This window comes from Meles meles, chromosome 21, assembly GCF_922984935.1.
Source record: "Meles meles chromosome 21, mMelMel3.1 paternal haplotype, whole genome shotgun sequence".
Taxonomy (NCBI): domain Eukaryota; kingdom Metazoa; phylum Chordata; class Mammalia; order Carnivora; family Mustelidae; genus Meles; species Meles meles.
In genome coordinates, this window is record NC_060086.1 from 35,618,286 (window position 1) to 35,643,190 (window position 24,905).

At 46.8% G+C, this 24,905-nt stretch overlaps 1 protein-coding gene across 6 annotated transcripts in view; it reads right to left on the reverse strand.

The window, feature by feature from the left end:
- CIITA (class II major histocompatibility complex transactivator) overlaps nt 1-3,987 on the reverse strand; it is a 45,906-nt gene extending 41,919 nt beyond the window's left edge. For 2 of the 6 annotated variants that reach the window (XM_045993090.1, XM_045993093.1), the window contains exon 1: nt 3,640-3,987. In XM_045993090.1, the coding sequence (XP_045849046.1) occupies nt 3,640-3,922 (283 nt within the window). In that variant the 5' untranslated portion in view covers nt 3,923-3,987. The remainder of the gene's footprint in view (nt 1-3,639) is intronic. The other 4 variants (XM_045993091.1, XM_045993089.1, XM_045993088.1 and 1 more) reach the window with 2 other exon arrangements.
- Between the last annotated feature and the right edge of the window lie 20,918 nt (nt 3,988-24,905).

Genomic DNA, 24,905 nt, shown 5'->3' on the forward strand with positions numbered 1-24,905 from the left:
GAACTATGACCGGCACTCAGGCAGTCTGAGGGCGGAGACCATGTACCAGCCCAATGGTGGGGGTCTATTGATGCCCTTCTCAGATATACACAGCACCCAAGCCCTCAGTATTGTGTTTCGCATGGAGTAGTTGTCTAGATATTCTGTGCGCCCCCCCCCCCCCCAGTGAGACTGTAGACATAATTGTTTTCTCTGCACCTCAAACCCCTGGTTTATTCTTCCTTGTCCAATTCTCCCTGCTGTGACCTCTCTAGAGTTAGCTATCCATGGCCAAGCACTGCCTTAGATAGTTTCCAGCTACCATCTCACTTAATTTAACCCTCACTCTAGCCCTGAGGGCTTTATATTACCACTCCTATGCTCAAGATGAAGAAACAGAGGGTCAGAGTGGTCCCGTCACAGGGCCAAGGTCACACAGTTTGTAGGAAGCAGAGTGTGGCCTCAGACCCAGAGCTCTCCAGTGTCCTGCCTGGTCCTTCTCCATCATTGCCAACCTCACTGCCTCTTCTCTGTCCCCAGACTGCCTGACATGCACTGCCACCCACTGTCACCAAAGAGTGCCCCGGATGTTTGCTCTGATTCCCCAGGGAAGCTGCCGGGTTGTGTCAGGACAAAGATCTGGACTCTCTGGCCTCCCCCGAGCTTGCCTGGGGTTTGATGCACCCATGATGCCTCAGGTAGTAGAGTCGGACCTCCAGGGTCACAGCCCCAGACGTAGGCTTTCTGCACAACCACACCGAGGCACCATGGTAGTCAAAGGTGACTTCTGAAACCGTTTGAAGTTTCAGGCCTAGTTTCAGTTTGAAGATAGTTAACCTGTTTTGGGTAGATTTACGGTATCCCTTGGGTTGTTTAGAAGAAGCAGCCAAGCAGCAAGTACAGCGGTAGCTCTGGGCTTGGGACACCCAATAGTCCCCTTAACCTCTCTGTGCCTCAGTCTGCCATTCTGTAGAGTGAAAATAATGGTGGTACCTGAGCCATTCACTCACCCGGTCATCCCTCCCTCCCTCCATCCATGCAACCATCCAACATTCAACAATCGACATCACACACCTACCCAGTACCAGGCATTTGGGATACGATATGATCAAAATACAGATCCCAGCCCACATGAAGCTCATTTCCTAGTGGGAGAGCAGACGACGAACGACAAACACAATACAAAAGTAAAGTATATAGAAGGTGAAAACGTCAGTCTAGGGAGTGGGCTCAGAGTGTGGATGCGGACCTGAAATTCTTTTTTTTTTTTTTTTTAAGATTTTATTTATTTACTTGTCAGAGAGAGAGAGCACAAGCAGGGGGAGTGACAGTCAGAGGGAGAAGCAGGCTCCCCACTGAGCAAGGAGCCCAATGTGGGACTCAATCCCGGGACCCTGGGACCAGACCTGAGCTGAAGGCAGATGCTTAACTGATTGAGCCTCCCCACCTGTGGGGACCCGCAATTCTAAAGAGGATGCTCGGGGTAGGCCTTGCTGAAAAGGTGAAATCTGAGCAAAGTGCTGAGCAGGAAAGCCAAGAGGCTATCTGGAGAATAATGTTTCAGGTAGTAGGAAGAGCACATGCCAAGGTCCTGTGGTAGAGAGCGTGCCAGGCCTGTCCCAGGGATAGTGGGGTTGCTAGTGTGGCTGGAGGAGATGAGCAGAAGTAGGATATGAGAGACAGAGAGTCCGTCTGTGATGAGCCTTGTGGGCCACTGTCTGGATCTGGTTTCTTCTCTGAGCCATGGGGAGCCAGTGCAGGGTTTAGAGCAGAGGAGAGTGAAAATCACTAAGGGCTGTGGAGAGAGTTACCAAACCTTCGCAGGGTGATTTCCTCTTCTGAACCCCCAGTGAAACCAGAGTCAGGGCCCTTTCTTTACAAAGCACACAAGGCTCTTCCCCTTCTCCCTCTTCCCCTAAGAAGGCTGCTCCCTCTGTCCTCTATCACAGCCGCACACCCCGCAGCCCTGTCAGGATGGGGGGCTGAGCTGGACGACAGGAAGAAAGGGTAGGGAGAGGGGGCGCCTTGCTCGTCTCTGTCTCCTACCCCGCTGTAGACCACGTCACTGAGCCCAGTTCCCTTTCTAGAGTCACATGCGCTCAGAAACAAAAATATGACATCCCTAGGGAGGAAACTGAGTTAAATAACAGGAACCAGCAGACGGGGGTGGGGTGGGGTGTCGAGGTGTCAGGCAGCCTCCCCATAAAGGAGCAAGGAGCGTGCCGTTTGTAGGGAAGGAGGGCGGCGTTGACTCCCCACCACGGCCCCTTGCCATCCCAGAGTAGCTTCTCCACCCTCCTCAAGACCACACAGGCTGCCTGCACCCCCATGGAGAAATCAGGGAGGTCATTCAGGTGGGAAAGGGGGAGAGTAAGAGACATGTCCAAGAAACCAACAGACACCATCTGGGCGAGAACTTAACCACGAGGAAAACCAACCCTTTGTAAATCCACGTCTGGGCAGAAGAGCGGGAGAAACGCATTCACCCCCCACCCCCCAGTAACCCAGTCAAGACCATCAGAAGGCTTTTCACTCCTCAAAGCCAGGTGGGGGATGAAGTTTGTCTGCCTTCAAATCCAGCTTCCACCGCCTCCCCCCTGGGGACCCGTGGTGGGGTCACCTGGGGCAGGGGGCACATCTGGGTTTCCTTCGTTCGGTTGGAACCGAGGGCTGCTCTGTGCTTAGGTGGGACCGGGCACGCGGCCAGTACTCAATCGACGTGAATCATCGCGATCCTCTCCCGCTTCAAGTAACACTGAAACCATAAAGGGCCCGTGGATGCCTAGAATCCGCGGCGATCTGTCATAAAACTGGGAGAGGCCAGATCTGGGTGGAGCAAGAGGCAGAACAGACCTGCCCCTTTGGGAAGAACGTTGTTGGCAGCGGAGTGAGAACCTCTGCAACAGGGAAGGAAGACCTACACGGTCCGTGGGGCCAGGGGCGTGGGTGGGGGCGACTTGGCGAGGGCTGATTTTTCCGATGGAAGATACGTCAAGTGTCGTCAATGCCCTAAAAGTAAGACACTCTTCCTCTCTTTTTTCTGATCGGGTTCCTGTTCTTAGTCTCTGTCTCCCGCCTTCTCTCTCTTCTGTCTCAACCTTTCGATTTCTGTCTCTTGCTGATGCACAGGCATACACACACACACACGTGCACGCACACACCACAGACGCACGCACATGTGCCCACACAGTATCCTCTGTCCTCCAGCTTCCTGGCTCGTCCTCTCTCTGGCACCTGGTTCCTCCGTGTTCGAACCCCACCGAGTGCCTGAAGCCGTCTTCCCCACTGGACCGTGAGCCCCTGGCAGACAGGAGTGCATCTGTAGCCCCCAGCCGGTCCCCAGCACAGTGCCTGACACACCAAGGCGGCTCAGAGTGTAAATCAAGCAGCCATTTGTTTGCATGCCTCTGGGATGGTCTTTTCTTAACGCAGAGCGGGAAGGGTGCTGTGTAGGCGCCAGAATACCCAGCATCACAGACCGGGTCCTCGGAGCACTTGCTGCTCCCATCAGCTCCTCAGAGGCCCTGACTCCTGCCCAGCTCTGCCTTCCTATCTGGGGATAGGGATGAGCATAAGGACCCTCCTTTCAGAGAGGAGGAAAAACCCATGCACTGCCTACGGCCAATCATTGCTACTTGGGCGAAGGGAAAGCTGACTTACCACCATGGTCCTTAGAGCAGGGGTCCCTCTCGGCCACAGGGAGCTGCCGCCCACTCCACGCCCACCTCAAGAGGGCCAAGTCTGGGTCTCCTCTCTCCAGCAGGGTCAAGGAGATCTTCCTGGCCAGGGCCTCGCCATCAGGCTCGCGGAGCAGGGCACAGTGGTACTCCCGGGACAGGAGCTCCTTTTCCAGCATGTGGTCCAGGAGGGCCTGCACCTGACTCTGCCGACGGCTGGACAGCAGCATCTGGACCCATGTCAGGATGCTCTGGAAGTGGTTCATGGCAGGGCTCGGAGGCAGGCCAGCTGCCTGAGCCAAAGCCTAGGATTTCTGCTCACCCAGCCTGCAGCATCCAAAACATGAAGTGAAAAACAGGATGAGGGAAACTCTGCCGTTGGGTGCCGTTAATTCCTGCTTGGGCAGGTTTCCTCATTTGTGTCGTAGGCTGGGGTGCCTGATGTCTGGTTGGAAATGGGTGCTCGGGCTCATTCGGACCCCACCCCTATTGGCTGGGACCGCCCACGTGCCTGGGTCAGAGCAGCCCCAACTTGCGTGTTTCCATTTGATCCAGTCTGATATTCTCTAAATGGGATGTGAACTTGCCTCTCTGGGAACTTACACAGTAATGGTCCTTTTCAGAAGTTGTATCACCACAAGAAGGCAGTCAGGGCGTAGAAGTTAAAGTGTTGGCTTTGGAGCCAGTCTCCCGGGGTTGAAATCCCAGCGCTGCTTCCTAATTTTATGAACTTGAGCAACTGCTCAAACTCTTCCCAGCCCCCATTCCTGCACCTGAAAAGGTTGGATGGTGATCATCGTCCTCAACGCCCAGTTAGACGGAGTGATGATCACAGCCCTGACCTCATAGGGTCGCTGGAAGAATTAAATGAGATAATGTCTGCAGAGCACCTAGCACATTACCTACAGAATGACAGTAGTTCAAGAAAGATGAACCATTATTATTATTATTATTATTATTATTATTATTATTATTGGTCATGCACACAACTGTCATCTTGGGCTTACCCTCACTAAACCTCAGTCCCCTCCTTGGCAAAAATCTCCCGGGGAAAGTAATCCACCCTCATTAAGTTTTCCTGAGGATTAAAAAAGATAATGCATTGAATTGAATGAATGAATTGAATATTGAAAGGGCTTAGCTCTAGACCTAGTAAGCACTGTGTACAAATAACTATCTCGGGTTTCCTAATGCACGAAACAGAGGCTTTGTGTGGGAGACAGTCTATTTGAGGATTTTTTTTAAAGATTTTATTTATTTATTTGACAGAGAGAAATCACAAGAGAGGCAGGCAGAGAGAGAGGAAGGGAAGCAGGCTCTCTGCTGAGCAGAGAGCCCGATGTGGGACTCGATCCCAGGACCCTGAGATCATGACCTGAGCTGAAGGCAGCGGCTTAACCCACTGAGCCACTCAGGCGCCCCTATTTGAGGATTCTATTCAGGAATTTCCCAACCCAGGGGCACCTGGGCGATGCAGTCCCTTGGGCATCCAGTTCTTGGTTTCCTCTCTGTTCATGGTCTCAGGATTGTGAGATCTGGCCCGGCACTGTGCTCCGTGCTCCTTGTGGAGTCTGCTTGAGATTCTGTCTTCCTCTCCCTAAGTCCCTCCCACTCATGCTCTCTCTCTCTCTCTCTCAAATAAATAAATAAATCTTTTTAAAAAATTCCCAACCCAATTTTTTTTGGGGGGGGTCATAGCTGATTGTTTTCTCTTATCATTTTGAAACACATTGGTGACCTCGTTTCCTAGCCTGGCCTCAGCTCTACCATCTCTCAGATGAGCCCATTTGCTTGTTCATTTCAGTGAGACAAATAAGGATCTCAACTTCAGTATACCTGAGTAGCTCCTTTCTGAGCAACTCTACCACAGATAACAACTAACAACTCTGGGGTGGAGGGGAGGGGCCACAAAAACCAAAACTACCTAAAGGCATGGAAGAGTAACCAGAGCTGGCAGATACTAGAAGGGAATCAACACAGGAAAGACAAGAATACCCGCTGTGAGTTTCAGCTCGAGGTCTTAGCCTGAAGGCAAGACTCCATCACTACTGTGCAGGACAACAAAAACTCTTAAAAAGTGCAAAGCTTAGTTGCCCTGAACAATCAGAGGACAGAATCCGGGCTAAGGATAGCTGCTGGAAAGTGGGTGTAGAAATTCCAGAAATAGGAGGGAGAAGTTGTTTCCCATTGTGTGTAGAAACTGCCCAGATACTTAGCTGACTTCTGAACCGTGTACACATTCACAGTCAGACTCCAAACAGCTCAGCTAAGGCTAAAGGAACTGAATTGAGATTTGAATTGCAACTTAGCACAAGGGCAGGGAGGGAGGAGAAAACCGCATTTGATTCCAGCCAAGTTAGGAGCCTGCTAAATCACCAACAAAAAAATGGACGCGGTTCGGATTATACCGATTCAGAGTGTTTGCAACAAATGGATGTGCAGTATACTTCCAAAATTCCTTGGCCAGAAAGACAGCAGGGACCCATTTTCAAGAGAAAAAGACAATGGAAACTGTCCTCTAGATGACCCAGATGTAGAAACTGAAAGACAAGGATTTTTAAAGCAGTGACTCTAACTATGAATGAAAAAGACATAAAGGGGGGGCTCCCGGCTGGCTCATTTGCTGGAGCATGTGATTCTTGATCTTGGGGTGGCGAGTTCAAGCCCCTTGTTGGGAATAGAGATGACTTAAAGCAATAAAATCTTTTTTTAAGAAAAAAGAAACATTTCATGGGCAGGCATTTCGGCGAAGAAGACATCCAGATGGCCAACAGATACGTGAAAAAATGCTCAACATCACTCACATCATGGAAATACAAGTCAAAACCATAATGAGATACCACCTTACAGCAGTCAGAATAGCTAAAATGAATAAGTCAGGAAATGACAGATGTTGGCGAGGATGTGGAGAAAGGGGAACCCTCCTACATTGTTGGTGGGAATGCAAGCTAGTGCAGACACTCTGGAAAACAGCATGGAGCTTCCTCAAAAAGTTGAAAATAGAGCTATCCTAGGACCCAGCAATCGCACTACTGGGTATCTATCCTAAAGATACAAATGTAGTGATCTGAAGGGGCATGTGCACCCCAATGTTTATAGCAGCAATGTCCACAGTAGCCAAACTATGGAAAGAGCCTAGATGTCCATCAACAGATGAATGGCTATAAGAAGACATGGTATATATATACACAACAGAATATTACTGCCATCAAAAAAATGAAATCTTGCCATCTGCAATGATGTGATGGAACTAGAGGGCATTATGCGGAGCAAAATAAGTCAATCAGAGAAAGACAATCATCATATGATCTCACTAGAATGTGGAATCTGAGAAACAAGGCCAAGGATCCTAGGGGAAGAGAGGGAAAAAAATGAAACAAGAAACTAGGGAGGGAGACAAAGTATAAGAGACTCTTGGTCTCAGGAAACAGACTGAGGGTTGCTGGAGTGAAGGGGTATGGGAGGGAGGGCATGGCTGGGCAATGGACCCTGGGTAGGATATGTGCTATGGTGAGTGCTATGAATTGTGTTAAGACTGATGAATCACCCGTATCCCTGAAACAAATTATACAATATATGTTAATAATAAAAAAATAGGGGCATCTGGGTGGCTCAGTGGGTTAAGGCCTCTGCCTTCGGCTCAGGTCATGATCCCAGGGTCCTGGGATTGAGCCCCACATCAGGCTCTCTGCTTGGAGGAGAGCCTGCTTCCCTCTCTCTCTCTGCTGGCTTCTCTGCCTACTTGTGATCCCTGTCTGTCAAATAAATAAATAAATAAATCTTTAAAAAACAACCAAAAAAAGCTCCAACTTTTACATATCTGGAATCACAGAAGGAAAAGAGTGAGAACGGGGCAGGAAAGAGATTTGAAGAAATAAAGTCCTAAACTTCACAAATTTGGCCAAAGGAAAACAAATCTGTGAAGCTCAGTAGATTCTTCAAGAAGGATCAATCCAGGGGCGCTTGGGGGGCTCAGTAGGTTAAGCGTCTGCCCTCGGCTCGGGTCATGATCCCAGGCTCCTGAGATCAAGCCCCATGTTGGGCTCTCTGCTCAGCGGGGAGCCTGCTTCTCACTCTCCCTCTGCTCATGCTGTCTCTCACTCATTCCCTTTCAAATAAATAAATAAAATCTTTAAAAAAAAGAAAAAGAAAAGGTAAATACAAAGAAACCACACCTGGGTACATCGCAGCCAAACTGCTGAAAACCGAAGATAAGAAAAAATTCATGGAAGCAACCAAATCAGAAGACCCTGCTCAATGTTCCTGGAACATTCCTGGGAGGAACATTTGAGCAGGTTCCTCCCTTTTTTCCCCTGAGATTTCTCATCCCAGCAGTTAGGAGACTGTGCGGTTTCTTGGGCAAGGTAGTAATGCCTGTCCATTAATCCTGAGAGAAAAAGAGGAGGTATGAGGAGCCTAAAACTTAGAGAGTTTAGGAAAGAAGGAGCCAAAAGGGAGGGTTTTTAAAATTTTTTAATTAATTATTTTTGTTAACATATAATGTATTATTATCCCAGGGGCACAGGTCTGTGAATCATCGGGCTTACACACTTCACAGCACTCACCATAGCACATTCGCTCCCCAATGTCCATAACCCAAACACCCTCTCCCTACCCACCTCTTCCTGGCAACCCTCAGTTTGTTTCATGAGAATTGGAGTATCTTATGCTTTGTCTCCCTCCCAATCCCATCTTGTTTCATTTTTTTCCTTCCCTACCCCCTAAAGCCCCCATTCTGCCTCTCAAATTCCTCATATCAGAGAGATCATATGATAATTGTCTTTCTCTGATGGACTTATTTCGCTGAGCATAATACCCTCTAGTTCTTCCATGTCATTGCAAATGGCAAGATTTCATTTCTTTTGATGGCTGCATAGTATTCCAGTGTGTGTGTGTGTGTGTGTGTGTGTGTGTGTGTGATATCACATCTTCTTTATCCATTCATCTGTTGATGGACATCTAGTCTCTCTCCATAGTTTGGCTATTTTGGACATTGCTCCTATAAACATTCATGTGCCGTGCCCCTTTGGATCACATTTTTATCTTTAGGGTAAATACCCAGTAGTGCGATTGCTGGGTCCTAGGGTAGCTCTATTTTCAACTTTTTGAGGAATCTCCATGCTGTTTTCCAGAGTGTCTGCACCAGCTTGCATTCCCACCAATAGTAGGAGGGTTCTCCTTTCTCCACATTCTCGCCAGCATCTGTCGTTTCCTGACTTGTTAATTTTAGCCATTCTGACTGGTGTGAGGCGGTATCTCACTGTGGTTTTGATTTTTATTTCCCTGATGCTGAGTGATGTGGAGCACTTTTTCATGTGTCTGTTGGCCATCCGGATGTCGTCTTTGCAGAAATGTCTGTCCGTGTCCTATGTCCATTTCTTGATTGGATTATTTGTTCTTTGGGTGTTGAGTTTGATAAGTTCTTTATAGATTTTGGATACTAGCCCTCTATCTGATAAGTCACTTGCAAATATCTTCTCCCATTCTGTCAGTTGTCTTTTGGTTTTGTTGACTGTTTCCTTTGCTGTGCAACACAATGAGTTTCTTTAGACAACATATCGATGGGTCTTGTTTTTTTACCCATTCTGATACCCTTTGTCTTTTGATTGGGGCATTTAGCCCATATACATTCAGGGTAACTATTGAGAGATAGGAATTTAGTGCCATTGTATTGCCTGTCATGTGACTGTTACTGTATATTGTCTTTGTTCCTTTCTGGTCTACTACTTTTAGGCTCTCTCTTTGCTTAGAGGACCCCTTTCAATATCTCCTGTAGGGCTGGTTTGGTGTTTTCAAATTCCTTTAATTTTTGTTTGTCCCGGAAGCTTTTATCTCTCCTTCTATTTTCAGTGACAGCCTAGCTGGATATAGTATTCTTGAGTGCATAGTTTTCTCATTAGTGCTCTGAATATATCATGGCAGTCCTTTCTGGCCTGCCAGGTCTCTGTGGATAAGTCTGTTGACAATCTAATATTTCTACCATTGTATGTTACAAATTTCTTGTACTGAGCTTCTTTCAGGATTTTCTCTTTGTCACTAAGACTTGTAAGTTTTACTATTAGGTGGCAAGGTGTGGACCTATTTTTATTGATTTTGAGGGGGGGTTCTCTGTGTCTCCTTGATTTTGATGCTTGTTCCCTTTGCCATATTAGGGAAATTCTCTATTATAATTTGCTCCAATATACCTTCTGCCCCCCTCTTTCTTTCTTCTTCTTCTGGGATCCCAATTTTCTGGGATCCAATATTGTTTCATCTTATAGTATCACTTATCTCTCGAATTCTCCCCTCGTGGTCCAGTAGTTGTTTGTGTCTCTTTTCCTCAGCTTCTTTATTCTCCATCATTTGGTCTTCTATATCACTAATTCTCTCTTCTGCCTCATTTATCCTAACAGTAAGAGCCTCTATTCTTTTTTTTTAAAAAAATATTTTATTTATTTATTTGACAGAGAGAGATATCACAAGTAGGCAGAGAGAGAGAGAACCAGTACCCCGAGATCATGACCCGAGCTGAAAGCAGAGACCCAACCCACTGAACCATCCAGGTGCCCCAAGAGCCTCCATTCATGATTGTACCTCATTAATAACTCTTTTGATTTCAGCTTCGTTAGATTTTAGTTCTTTTGTTTCTCCAGAAAGGGTTTCTCTAATCTCTTCCATGCCTTTTTCAAGCCCAGCTAGCACCTTGAGAATTGTCATTCTGAACTCTGGGTCCGACATATTATGAATGTCCATATTGATTAGGTCCCTAACCTTCGGTACTGCCTCTTGTTCTTTTTGTGTGCGTGGTGAGTTTTTCCGCCATGTCATTTTATCCAGATAAGAATATATGAAAAGAGAACAAAATACTAAAAGGGTGGCAAAGACCCCAGAAAAATGTAAGTTAACCAAATCAGAAGAGACCCCAAATCATGGGGAGAAGAAAGATTGGTGAAGAACAGAGCCACCCACCTGATTTTGAGTGTATTTTGGTCTCTTAGAAGAAACTACCTCTCAAAATTTTAAAGAAAGAAATATATATATATATACACACACAAAAAAAAAAATAAGGGTAAACACATTGAAAGGATGGAATACGACTGTAAAGATGAAAAAATTCTATAAAAGGAATTGATAAGTTGGTTGGAAAAAGAAAGACGGAAAAAAAAAAGTCAGCGGGAGAGGGGAGAGAATGTGCTCAGGCTGGAGACTAGAACAAAGCCCTGTCCTAGATTTAGGATATATTTTGCTCTATTAGAAGAAATTGTATCCCACAATTTTTCAGAAAAAAAAAAAAGCCTATATGTATACAAAAAATAAGATTAAATACAATGAAGGATAAAATATGACTATAATAATGAAGGTTTAAAAAGTTTTGGTTTTTTTAAAGAAAGGTATTGTTAAGATAAACTAGTTAAAAACATTAGGAGAGAGGAAAAGTTAAAAAAAATAGAATAAGAAAAAAATAAAATTAAAAAAATTTAATTTAACTTTGCAAGACTAAAGGATCTTGGGGAGAAAGCCATGAATTCTATGTGTCGCTCTCCCCTCGTTCTAGAGTTCTGCAGTTCTCATTGATTGGTGGATTTGGTCTTGGCTGGATGCTCTTGCTCATCTTCTGGGGAAGGGGCCTATTGCCAGGATTCTCAAATGTCTTTGCCCAAGGTGGAACTGCATCGCCCTTGCCTGGGGCCGGGCTGAGCAATCTGCTCGACTTCGCGCTTGGAAGCTTTTGTTCCCTGAGCGCTTTCCGTAGAGCTCTGGATGACGGGAATGAAAATGGCGCCTCCCAATCTCCGGCCCTGGAGGAGCCGAGAGCTCAGGGCCCCACTGCTCAGTGCGCCCTCAGAGAAAAGCTCTCAGTCCCTCCCGTCTCCCTGGTCTCCGGCCGCCCTCCCAGCTCACCCGACCTGTGACCAAGCGTTTCTGTCTCTGGCGTGCGGCCCCGTTTGGAGTCTCCAAACCCAGCAGATTCCTGCCTCCAGAGAAGGAAGGTGAGTCTCCCCGGATCTGCCACTTGTGGGGTCCCTGCCCAAAGAGCAGTGGCCCGACTCTGCTGAGAAACATGGTTTAAGGGAACCCCGAGCTGAGAGCTCACTCCTCGGCTCCGTCTCTGTAGCCGGCTTTCCCGCTCTGATACCTGCGAGCTCTGCTACACCCAGACACCCCATCCTTCCGTGACCCCGCAGGACCTGAGACCACATTGTCCCCACGAGGGCTCCACTCCCGGCTTAGCCTCTGGAGCAAACTTCTAAAAGTTCCGATTTTGTGCTCCGCTGCTCCACCGCTTGCCGGGGAGCTGGCCCCTGCCCCCATGGTCTATCTTCCCGTCGCTTCGGACTCACTTCTCCACACGTCCTACCTCCAGAAAGTGGTCGCTTTCGTGTTTGTAGAATTACTGCTCTTCCTCTCTTCTATCTCCTGTTGGGTTTGTACGTGTTCGGAATGGTTTGATAACCACCTAACTGAACTCCTGCGACCTGATGTCGTCTCAGTCTGTTACTCCTCCGCCATCTTGCCTCTCTCCAAGAGGAGGTGGGTTTTTGTGTTTTAGAAGTGGTGGGTTTTTAGTTTTTAGAAGTGCTGGATTTGCAGAAAAACTGAGAACGTACCATACACCCCGAACCCAGTGTCCCCATTATGAACACCTTAAATTAGTCTGTTACATTTGTCACAGTTAATAAAACAATATTGATGCAGTATTATTAACTAATCCATACCTCTTTAGATTTCCTCAATTTTTACCTGATGTCCTTTTGTGAGTCTGGGATCCCATTTAGGATCCCCCATGACATTTAGTCATTATATTTCCTTTGGCTTCTCTTGGCTGTGACAGCTTCTCAGACTTTCCTTGTCGCCCCCCCCGCCCAAAAGAGAGTTTTTTTTTTTTTTAAAGTAATTTTTTTTAAAGATTTTATTTATTTATTTGACAGAGAGAGAGATCACAAGTAGGCAGAGAGGGAGAGAGGAAAGCAGGCACCCTGCTGAGCAGAGAGCCTGATGCGGGGCTCGATCCCAGGACCCTGGGATCATGACCTGAGCCGAAGGCGGAGGCTTTAACCCACTGAGCCACCCAGGCGCCCCCCAAAAGGGAGTTTTAATGGCATACGGGAGTATGGATGGCATATAATCTTTGGCCATGTTTGTGGAGAAGCCGGGGGTCAGTTACTGGGAGGGATAGGGAAACCATGTTCTTAGGCACTTGAGAGAGAGGACCGAGCCATGAAGATCCATCCCCAGGCATCCAAGGTGGGGATGAGGACCAGCCATAGGACCCATCCCCACACATGGAAGGTGGGATAATGGATAATCAAACAGCAAACACTGGGGACACAGAACCAGGGATAAGGGTAGATTCTCTTAGCCCTGTAAGGCTGCCTTCCTCCTTCCTAACAATCCAGCCACTACCCCGTCTTGTGCTTTGTCAGGAAAACTTGAATGCCAACCTCCACTCAACCACCGATTCACTGTGCCACCACAGGCAAGACATTTCCTCTCTCTGGACCAGTTTCGTCACCCGTGAAATAAGTGGTTCAGATTACATGATCACTAGGATGTCTTTCAGTTTTGAAATACTGCAAGCGTTACCTAGCTGCAGAACCCACTGGTCCCAGGGCTCCACAATATTCCCCTGTGACAAGTCACAAGTGTTGCATTTCCCAGGTTCTTAGTCATTCGGGTCTCCCTGCATGACTTTTTCCCCCCGCATGATCATGTGTAGAATGATAATCAAATAATTTCAAGAAACAGAATGCAGTCGGAATTGTGAGTAGAATTCAGATTCTCCTGACAGGAAGTCTCCAAAGAGCTACCACCCACCAGGCGGCCTTAGTTTGGTCATCTTCCCATTGCGGGATTGTCAAAGAGAAATCACTGAAAGACATTAATGACGTTAAAGACACTATCCTTTGATACACATAAGAAGAAACAGCATTTTTCTCTAAAATTATCAGTTTTCCTTGGAAGTGTAGCCAGATGGCCCTAATGACATATAAGGTATACTGATTCTGGAAGAAATTATAGTTGGGAAATCATGAGTAACCCATACCTCATAAGGTATGGAGAGATTGTACTAGCAGATCAGCTCAAGAGAAGATTCTGGAATGCCCGTATCTGAATTCCTAGCCCTTAGTAACCTCTTTTTTTTTTTTCAATATTGTATTTATTTGACAGAGAGAAATCACAACTAGGCAGAGAGGTAGGCAGAGAGAGAGGAGGAAGAAGGCTCCCCGCTGAGCAGAGAGCCCTATGTGGGGCTCGATCCCAGGACCCTGATATCATGACCTGAGCTGAAGGCAGAGGCTTTAACCACTGAGCCACCCAGGTGCCCCCCTTAGTAACCTCTTTTAAGGGTCTCTTAGAAATATAACATTCTCATGGATGTCACGGCTATTGTTTTTTTTTGTTTTATTTTTTGACAGCGAGAGAGAGAGATCACAAGTAGGCAGAGAGGCAGGCAGAGAGAAAGAGAGAGGGAAGCAGGCTCCCCGCCAAGCAGAGAGCAGAGAGCCCGATGTGGGACCCGATCCCAGGACCCTGAGATCATGACCTGAGCCGAAGGCAGCGGCTTAACCCACTGAGCCACCCAGGTGCCCCCACGGCTATTGGTTTTAATGTGTTAGAGCACACTAGTATGAAAGAAGGAGAGAAAATTGTAAAGACTCTACCATTAAGCCTTCAGAACATGTCCTGTGTCCCAATGTATAATGGCTCTGACCAACTTTATTTCAACAACCATTCAATTCCTCACATGACAGATATAAATTGTGTTCAATTTATTGAAGCCACACTTACTCTGGAATGCTTACAAAAGACCTTTGTATCTATTTTTGCATTGCTTTTTATTTATTTTTGCCATCACAAATACAGCTGCCTTGTGTGTTTTATGCACATATGTAGGGATTTCCCTGGGATGTATACTGAGGACGGGACACTCTGGGTCTGTGTTTCTCCCTTTTTAATAGGCATCATGTAGGGGAACGCTGAAAGAAAAAATACACACCTCCAACAGGAAGGCATTATAATGTTTACAGTGACCAATAGCACTGGATGTTTCTAAAATTTCAGTTTCCTTTTTTGAAATGTATTTTTTTAAGATTTTATTTATTTATTTGACAGACAGAGATCACAAGTAGGCAGAGAGGCAGGCAGAGAGAGAGGGGAGAAGCAGGCTCCCCTCTGAGCAGAGAGCCTGAAGCGGGGCTCGATCCCAGGACCCTGAGATCATGACCTGAGCCGAAGGCAGAGGATTTGACTCACTGAGCCACCCAGGCGCCCTGAAATGTATTTTGTTTTTATATAATTTAATTTCTCAGGGTTTGCAACTTGATTAGCTCCCTCCTCCTATATGATATGACAAAACCAGCTTGCAGTCCGCAGAGTAGTAGCTAAGGGTCAGGTACACATGGGGGGTCGGAAGTGCATGAAAATGACCAATTGTCAAGCCAGGAGACTGGTTTTTTCTAGAAAAAAGAGGATGAGAAGGAGGGACTGAATGAGAGAGAGAGAGAGAGAATCTCAAGCAAACTCTGTGCTGAGCACAGAGCCCAACACAGGGCTTGACCTCACAACCCTGAGATCACGAGCTGAGTGGAAACCAAGAGTTGGATGCTTAGCCAACTGAGCCACTCAGGTGCCCCCATATTCTCATTCTTTATGACTTCTTGTATGTCTCAAATATCCATTTAGGTTGAGTCATATGAAATTGTTGGTATTTGTTTTAATCTACAAAAACAGCCATTTCTCATGGTGTCATTTAATATAGTGATAATGATGGGCCGCTCGGGTGGCTCAGTCGGTTAAGTGTCCCACTCCTGATTTCAGCTCAGGTCTCAATCTCAGGGTCATGAGTCCAACCAAACCCCATGTTGGGCTCTACGCTGGTCATGGAGCCTACTTTAAAAATATATAGGGATAATGATGATTACGCAAATCACGGAAAGGAGGCTCTCTTCCTTGCTGTGTGATTCACATATTTAAAGGCTATCAGTGAACCTGTTCTTCAGTTCTCTGGTTCCCAGCAGGGTGGCACAGAACCACACTTTGGGAAACAACTGATTTAGTAAATGTTATCATGCTTCCATCACAAATAGAGACCTGGGGTCTGGCCCTGGGGATGGCAAACTTACGGTCTGCGACTAGAAAGGGAGGACACCAAGGGGTCTGCAGAGAGCAGGCGATGCCCCTGGGCAGCATGCAAGGTGTTCAGGCTCCAGGCTCCCCAGAGCCAAGTGAGGGTTCAGGATGTGCTTGGGCTCAACAGCCCGCAAAGTGAGAGACAATCACATTCTCTCTATCTCTGGCCCCTCCAGCTTGGGGCTCAAGGGTGAGAATGTTGATGCACTAAAATATCCAGATATCACTTCTTGAGGGAGAAGAGTGAGCAGCTAGATGTTTTCTGTATGTGGTCTCGTCATCACCAAAGGCACTACAAGGTAGGCATGAATCATTTCATGGAAGCCCAGAGCGATGAAGTCACAGATTTCGAGCAGGAACCTGGAGAGAAATTCCAGGCTGTGATTTGCAAAAGGAGAAGAGGGTGGAGTACAGTGTCTGCTAGGGGCAAGGGGGTGAGGGAGACCAGCTCCCTGGGGCCACGGGTCCCCTGTGGCTGCCACGTGGTTGCCCACAGAGCAGGGGGATGGGCTGTTGGGTCTCAGCCTGAGTCACCTTGACCACCGCTCAGGGACTTGGCCTGCTCCCGTGCTTCCTGGGTTTCCCCCCAAGGCTCAGGGAGTCCATCGCGGCTTGTAACTGTAGAGTAAATGTCTAACAACTCGCACTCTCTCTAAAACATATATTTAAAATAAATAAATAAATACCCCAATTTACCGCGTTTACCAACTCTCGTGGCGTCTGTAATCCTTGTGGCCAATTTCAAACTCCCGATAAGATCTGATTAAACACGGGGTAGAAAAGAGATGCTCGCAATCAGCCCCAAGGAGCCGTCACGAGCAGGCTGAAGCCCGTCGCTGATGTTTACGCGTTTTGTATTTATATTGTGGCGTCTCAAGTCTGCAGGTCTCTTTGTACCGTCAATTATTTGTACTCATTTCCACTTACGGTGCTGTGCCTCCTTTTCTCAAGGTGTGATTTTTTTTTTTTTTTTTGTACTGTGAACTCTCTTTAGAACTTCATTTTAGGTGATCTTGGAGTCCCGGGGCAAAATCAAGTTGCATTAGTGAGTTCTTTGGGGTGCAGTTCTATGAAGGGACCTGCTGCTAAATTCTCACCTGGGGTGTGCCTGACACTGTGTCCTGCCTTTATTTGTCTGTGGCCCTGAAAGGGGAAGCTGACATTTCTCAGAGTCTGGAAGAAACCCTCAAGGAAAAAGACCGACTTTGGTGGGTGTTCACCACTCAGCATCTCTGACTCCGTGTCTTTGGGGACTCTGGATTTATTACCTTTGTGCCGACCAGCGATGTGTTTAAGAGATACATTCAGGTATCTTCTTCAGCATTTAGTTATCTGTGGGCAGAGTATCAGGGCATCTAATCCCTCAGAGGGCTGGAATTAGATGTCTCTTTACTACTTCTAATAAATAGACTTCAAGGTGTGTGAAGTTTACTAGGGTTTTTTTTCTTAGTCCTCTCCCTCCTTGACCAAAGTCTGTTGCTCCTGAGGCTATAAAAGCTTGGTGGGACTCCACTAGAGTTTCTATAGTTCCTTCTGGAATAATACATGATTCATATATGATATGATATACATATGATATATACATATGATATATACATATCATATGTATATCATATCATATATGATATATGATAATGTATGATTCACTTAACGCAAAGTTGCGTTAAGTGAAGGCCAACTTTCATATCATATGTATCTACCATATATCATAAGCCAACTATCATATCATATATGATAATATATGATTCACTTAACGCAAAGTTGCATTAAGTGAAAGCCAACTTACAGATAAAGCTGCCTCATTACCATATGGCATCACAAGCTTCTACCTCTGCTCAAAACCAAGCCCATTGCTTCTTTTTTTTTTTTTAAGATATTTTATTTATTTGTTTGACAGAAAGAGAGGTCACAAGTAGGCAGAGAGGCAGGCAGAGAGAGAGGGGAAAGCAGGCTCCCCGTCGAGCAGAGAGCCCGATGCTGGGCTCGATCCCAGAACCTGGGATCATGACCTGAGCCAAAGGCAGAGGCTTAACCTGCTGAGCCACCCAGGTGCCCCCAAGCCCATTGCTTCTGAACTCAGCACCTGCTCCTCCCTACTTGTTCTGGGAGTCAGTGAAGGAATATTCCTCCAGTTGGGCAGCTGGATCCTGACCCAGAGTCCATCTTTCTGCACGACGTCCTCCCCCTTATATGCTATCTTTTCCCAGATCATTTGATTATAGGGCCAATGTATTTCTGGAGTTTCTCATACACCTTTCTCTTTTATGTCTACCCAGGCTACATTAGAGTCCTTAATCTCAATCCTTCCCCATCATCTCTCCTCTAGCTTCCTATGGGGGTCTTTATCTACTGGCTCATTATTTGACAGTATCTTCTCCTGAAATGCCAGGAGGTAGGTACTGTTATCATTCCCATTCTACAGATGCAGAAGCTGAAGGTCAAGTGGGGTAAAGGTCAAGGGGGTCTTGGGGCTGGTCCATGGTAGAGCCTGACTCCACACAGTGGTCTAACCCAGACCCTATATGTTGGCTTCTACTCTCTGAAGTTTTTTTTTCCTGCCTTCAGCCTCACCTCCCTCAGCTCACACTCACCTTGCAACAGCTAGAGGGATCTTCGTAAAGGGTAGCACTGATGACGCACTGCCTCAGCCCCAAACCTTCCAGTGGTTGCCCACGCCATGGGATAAAGCCTCAGCTCTTCTGTGAGGCTCATAACCACAGCCTCCTCTCCTATTACAGAGAACCACCCCTCACCCCACCCTGTTGTGGTCAGTCACAGCCCACTCACAGCATCGGAAGTGAGGTCAGGCTCTTCCACCCTTTGGTGATTTCAATTCCCACTGCCATCTAATTGCATACATTTTCTCTACTCGGTGAACTCCTACGCATCCTTCAATACCCAGCCCAAATGTTACTTTGTGGAACACCTTCCTGATCTCCCCCACGCAGAACTAGTCATTGTGTACTTAATATTATAATACCTTGGCGGGAAATTCTTGACCTTTGAGGATCATTAGTACCCAGAAAATCCATGAGAAAGCAAATCTGGTTAGAATGAAACTAAAATTTCATAGTAAATACTGACTTAAAAAAAAAAAAAAAAGAAAAGAGGACCCGATTGATGCTTTACCTTTAAAAAAATGAAACTAACTAATATTTATGGGCATTATTCCATCTTTCACTGAGAAAATTACAGTAGAAATTCTGTACTAATTCTTAGATCAGATTACAGAGCCAAGGTATATGTGTGTGTGTGTGTGTGTGTATCTATTCTGCTTGGTATGATTTCCTGACAAAAATTTGTTTAAAAGTCATGATATGACATCCTTTTCTACAAGTTTCATACCATGATCACACATAGTCACTTTCTGGGAAAAAAGAAAAAAGATAAGATGCTATCACTTCCCAGCAGGCTTTTCTTAGCCTTTTCATACTGAAATAATGTTCTTGTGAGCACCTGTCCTGTCTTCTTGCCAGTATCCTCTTGTTTAGTTGTTCCTTTGTCAACCAATGGGATGGGCCAGATGCTCATTTGTCAATATCTTCAGGGTGTTCTGATCCCTTCTCCAACATCCAGTGACACCAGCTTCGGGAAATTTTATAATGTTGCAAGCCAGGATGGCAATTTTATGGTGCAAATGTGGCAAACACTGAGATTGACCAACACCCCAGAAAGACCGTGTTGATGTCAGGGACAGAGCCAGACAATGAGTTCAGCGGGAGGGTTCAGTTAGTAGCTAATTCTATAGGCTAAGGTCAGTTTCCTGGTTCTGATACACTGTCATAAGATGTTGCCACTGGGGGATGCTGGGCAAAGGACACAGCACAGCTGCTTGATAGTATTTTTGCAACAACTATGAGTCCATAATAATTTCAAAATGAAAACTTAAGCATATTACAAAAATAACTCCTAGGCAAGAGGAGCCCAAGGGGACATAGAGGCTAAATGCATCCGAAAACCTAAACTCGTGAGTTAAATTTCCAAGTGACCAGATACTTTGTTAACATTTTCTTTTCTTTTTAAATTTTTATGTATTATTTATTTTTTTTAAAGATTTTATTTATTTATTTGACAGATAGAGATCACAAGTAGGCAGAGAGGCAGGCGGTGGCATGGGTGGGGGGAGCAGGCTCCCTGCAGAGCAGACAGCCCGATATGGGGCTCGATCCCAGGACTCTGGGATCATGACCGAAGCCGAAGGCAGAGGCTTTAACCCACTGAGCCGCCCAGGTGCCCCTCTTTTCTTTTTAAAAAATATTTATTTATCTGACAGAGAGAAAGAGAGCAAGAGCGAGAGAGGCAACACTAGCTGGGAGAGTGGGAGAGGGAGACGCAGGCTCCTTGCCAAGCAGGGAGCCCAGTGTGAGGTTCCATCCCAGGACCCCAGAATGATGACCTGAGCCGAAAGCAGATGCTTAATGACTGAGCCACCCAGGTGCCCCATCATTAAATTTTCTTGTAATGGTCATTTTTGTTCTCCCCAGGCAATCTCTTCACCGTGAGGCCTAGGGGTTTTTACTGAATACTTAGGTTTTCACTAAAATCTTTCCATGGAACTGTGACTATTATGTAACTACCTACCTTCTCCCATTGGACTGTGAGCTCCTTCAAGCCTAGAAGTAGACCTTAGTCATCGTTTTGTTTCCAGTGCCCATCATAGGGCTTGGCATAGATTAAATCTCCCATAAAAACTTAATGAGTAAATGAATGAATGAATGAAAACATGTACAAAAAACTAAAAGATGGGGTTTCTCATTTGGTCCCAGCCTAGCTCAGCCCTGGGAAGGACGGTGCTGGAGATATTTCCTCTAGAGGTGATTTGGTTTGAGTCTCTGACAACAGTTGCCCCAGGGGATGGGAAACTTACCTGAAGGATTTACTCTGCTCTCTCCGTAGACCGAGGCAGGTGGTGTTTGCCCACATACCTCTCCTGCCTCCCCCCCGCCAATCAGTGAGGAGGGCTTGGGGACTTTCAGGGATGGTGTGTTTGGGAAAGCCCAGTTCGGGGCAAAGCCACCTCTAGTGGCCCCCAGAAGGTGCCCCATAGCCAAAACCAACTCTTCCCCACACTGCTCAGCCTCAGGCTCAGTAGGTGGTGTCTAAGAGTTGGCCTTGTTCTCCTGGGAACACACACCTCCATCTCCCTGGTGGGGGTATTAATCCCCTCCCCCAAGCGCTCTTGGCCTCTTATCTTCTGCCTAAACTGATAAAAAAGATAAATCCCACTACCCACGCTTGTCCCTCTCTATAGAGGCAGTCTAGGGAGATTTTCTATCATCATACTATAGCCGCTGGTCGGCAATGCATTTTTCCTATTTTTGGTTTAATGCATTTTGGACATCTTTCTAAGTCCTTGTGTGCAAATCTCCTTCGTTCATTCTCGCTCTGTCATGTTGCCCAGAAGGGCTAAAGCATTGCTCACCTAAGCAGTTCCTCCTAATGATGGGCATTGATGTTGATTTTGTTTTGCCTAGCATGGCAATGGCCGCACACCGTTGCATGCCCAGACGGTGCTGGCTAGTGCCCCAAATGCCCTCGCTGAGAGTGGCATCAGTTTTCACACTCCCGCCTATAGTATGTGGCCCCGAAGCCCAGGCTTTTGAAAGAAAAAGAAATCCCGTTACCCACGATAATGATGCTTAGTTGGCATTTTGTTGTTTCTGTTTGTTGTACGCTCAGTCCCCTAACTGGGGACTGGCCTTGCCATTATGATCATTATTGAGTGAACACACATTTTGTGCAAGATTCTTGCTGGATGCCAAGTGGGGGGCCTGGACGGTGTGATGGCCAGGAGAAGGCAGTCCTCGGAGATGCTTTGCTCAGCTGCTGTCCCCTCCAGCCCCTGTGTCACTACTCAACTCCCTTTATTTCTCATTTTTTTCCAGCTTGATGAGATAGAATTGACCTATAACATGGTGTAAACTTAAGGTTGGATATGCTTGTATATTTCAGTATTGTGACAGCGCTCTAAGCTGCTGAAGGATTAATTTGCTTCAAGCTTATGCACTCCTTGCTTGCTCACCTAACTCCCTTGGTTTGCAGCAAAGCCAACCTTTCCTTGAGATTTGCAGCCTGCTGGCCTTGGGGAGTGAAGGACTGGACTTTCCCAGAAGATAAGGCCTGGCTGCATTCTCAAACAGCTGCCACTGATGTAGTCTGTTCAAGGTCATGTCCACATATGCCTAGCCTCCAGGGCACCTGCTTCTCCTGCATGCAGCCCCTCTCCCCCTTTCCAGGGCCTTGCCCTTAAAAACCCTCTGGCTTTGCCTGAACAGGAAAGGCGGTTTTTGAGACATTAGTCCACCACCTTTCCCGGGTTGCTGGCTTCCTAAATGAAGTTGCCATTCCTTTCCTTCTATCCTCCATCACTTGTCTCTCAAGGATTGGTCTGAGCGGCAAGCAACCAAACCTGAGTTTGGAATCGGTTCTCTGTCCAGTAACAATATGATGGCTACCAAGGTGTTAGCTAGTGCCCCCCCCCCACCCCGCCACTTTTCCCACCATAGAATCTCCACTTCTTTTTGTGATGAGACCGTTTAAGATTTACTGTCTTTGGGGCGCCTGGGTGGCTCAGTGCGTTAAAGCCTCTTCCATACTGGGCAATTCCATTTATAGGAAGTCCAGAATATGCAAATCCATGCAAACAGAAAGCAGGCCAGTGATTTCTAGGGACTGTGAGGAAAAGGGGTGGGGAGTGACTGCAGATGGGTTTTTGGGAGGATGAAAACATTCTCAAGTTACCTAGGATTGATGGTTGTTGCATAATTGTGGAAGCATGAAAAACTCCTGAAAAGGACCCTTCGGAAGGGTGACTCTTTTGGTTATGTGAATTTATCTCAATTTTTTAAAAAGTTAAAACCCCTTTCTGATTTTTTTTTTTTTTTTTGAAAGAGAGCACAAGGGAGAGGAAGGACAGAGGGAGAGAGAGAATCTCAAGCAGGCTCCACACCCAGCATGGAGCCCAGTGAGGGGCTTATCTCACAACACTGAGATCATGATCTGAGCTGGTATCAAGACTCAGACGCTTAGGGGCACCTGGGTGACTCAGTGGGTTAAAGCCTTTGCCTTCAGCTGGGGTCATGATCTCAGGGTCCTGGGATTCAGCCCTGCATTGGGCTCTGCTCAGCGGGGAGCCTGCTCCCTGTCCTCGCCCCACTGCCCGTCTCTCTGCCTACTTGTGATCTCTCTCTCTCAAATAAATAAATAAAATCTAAAAAAAAGAATCAGATGCTTAACCAACTGAGCCAACCCTGATTTTTTTTTTCTTAATGTAACAAATCATTTCCTCCTCCAAACCTACTCAGCCACCGCTGCATTCTTGTGTATACTTCCTGGTTCCTCACACCCTCCCTCCCAGCCATCAATGAAACTTGTTAGCTTTGCCTTTGAAATTTATCCAGAATCAGAACACTTCTTTACCACTTCTGCCACCATCTGTGTCTGAGCCACTAGTCTGTGTCAACGGTCTTACTCCATCACCATGGCGGTATATTCTCTTTCCAGCAGCTAGATATTCTGCAAGAGAAGCAGGTGCGCCTCTGCATGCTCACAGCTCCAATGGCTCCCATCTTGCTCAGATGAAAACCTCAACTCCTCCCTGTGCCTCTAAGACCCTGATGTTCCCATCCCTCCACTAGCTCTCTGACCTCACCTCCTTCCAGCCTTTCCTTGCCCACTCTGGTCTCGCTGACCTCCCTGCTGTTCCTCAAGTACGATATACCCGATCCACCTCAGGGCCTTTGCACTTGCTGTTGTCTCTGCCTGGAATGTTCTTCCTCTCAGTTATCACTGTGATTTTCTCTTTCTCTACCCTCCTCAGCTTTATGTCTCTCTGTAGCATGTGTCTCTCACCTGAATGTGAGCTCTACAGGGACAGGGATAGTTTTCTCGTCCACAGTTAAATCCCCAGGCCCTGGCAACCTACCAGTTGCTCAGTTAATGCTTGTTGAACAGATGAGCCGAAGAACTACACACAGGTCATGCTTGGGAACACCCAAGCAGATGGGAAATGGGGAGTCTCCAGTACGGAATATATTTCCAGGCTTACAAAAGCTTGGCACTGGGCCATCTGGCTGGCTCAGTCAGAAGAGCATGCAACTCTTGATCTTGAGGTATTTTTTTCATATAATCTAACAGCCTTAGGACATAGACAAGCATTTAAACTATATTCAGATAAGAAAACTGAAGTTTAGAGCTGGCTTCTTCGTGGAGTACCCAGCAAGGAACAGGGCTTCAATTAATATTAACACATTGTGGTTGTTTTTATAATTCTCCCCACTTACCATTTCAAGCCCAACTCAATTCACTTCAGCCTTCTCCCTGAGACAGAGCCCACCCGCTTCCCCACCCACAGACAGAGCTTGCGAACTCCCCCTCCTTGCTTTCGCTGCCCTCAGTCCCTCCACCTAGTATCCCCTCACCCTTCCTCTCTACTTGTCGATAGCCCACCCCCCCTGCACCATTGACTTCACTTACACTTCCTCCAGGAAGCCTTCTTGGATTAACCTGCCCACTGCTCACCACTTCCCTATAATCCTCCCCTCCGCTCCTGGTCCACTCACCCCTGCCGGCCACATTGTCGCTTTGCTTGAATCTTGACATCTCACGAGTTTTTTCACAGATCACATAGCACCCTTTGGGAAGCCTGAGAAACCTCTCCCAAGCTGTGTGACCTTGGGCAAGTTGATTGACTTCTCTGAGCTGCATCTGTGAATTGGAAATGGGAATAAGCCCATCTCTCTTAGGGTTGCCATAGGGTTAACACAACACATGGTAAACAAGACCGCTGTGCCCAGCACAAAGTGAAAGTCCAGTCCAGATTAGTATTTATTATTATTATTATCTCACAATGACCATGCAAGGTAGATAGAGGAACTACAAGAATGGGGTGATCTGTGCAGCTCACAGTAGCATGATGGGACTCGAGCCCCATTTCCTGCCCTTCTGTTCGACCTCACCACACCTTCAAGGGACTCGTTTCTGGGGGTTCGCATTACGCCCACTGCTGCTGATGCCATGTGTGATCTTTGAATCCTTCTCGGCAGTCTGGTTTCGACAGTGCCCTGTGCCTCCCAGGCCTTCATGGCTTCCGAGGGCATACTCACCTTGATTTTCACACCTGAGGTGCCCAGCCACCTG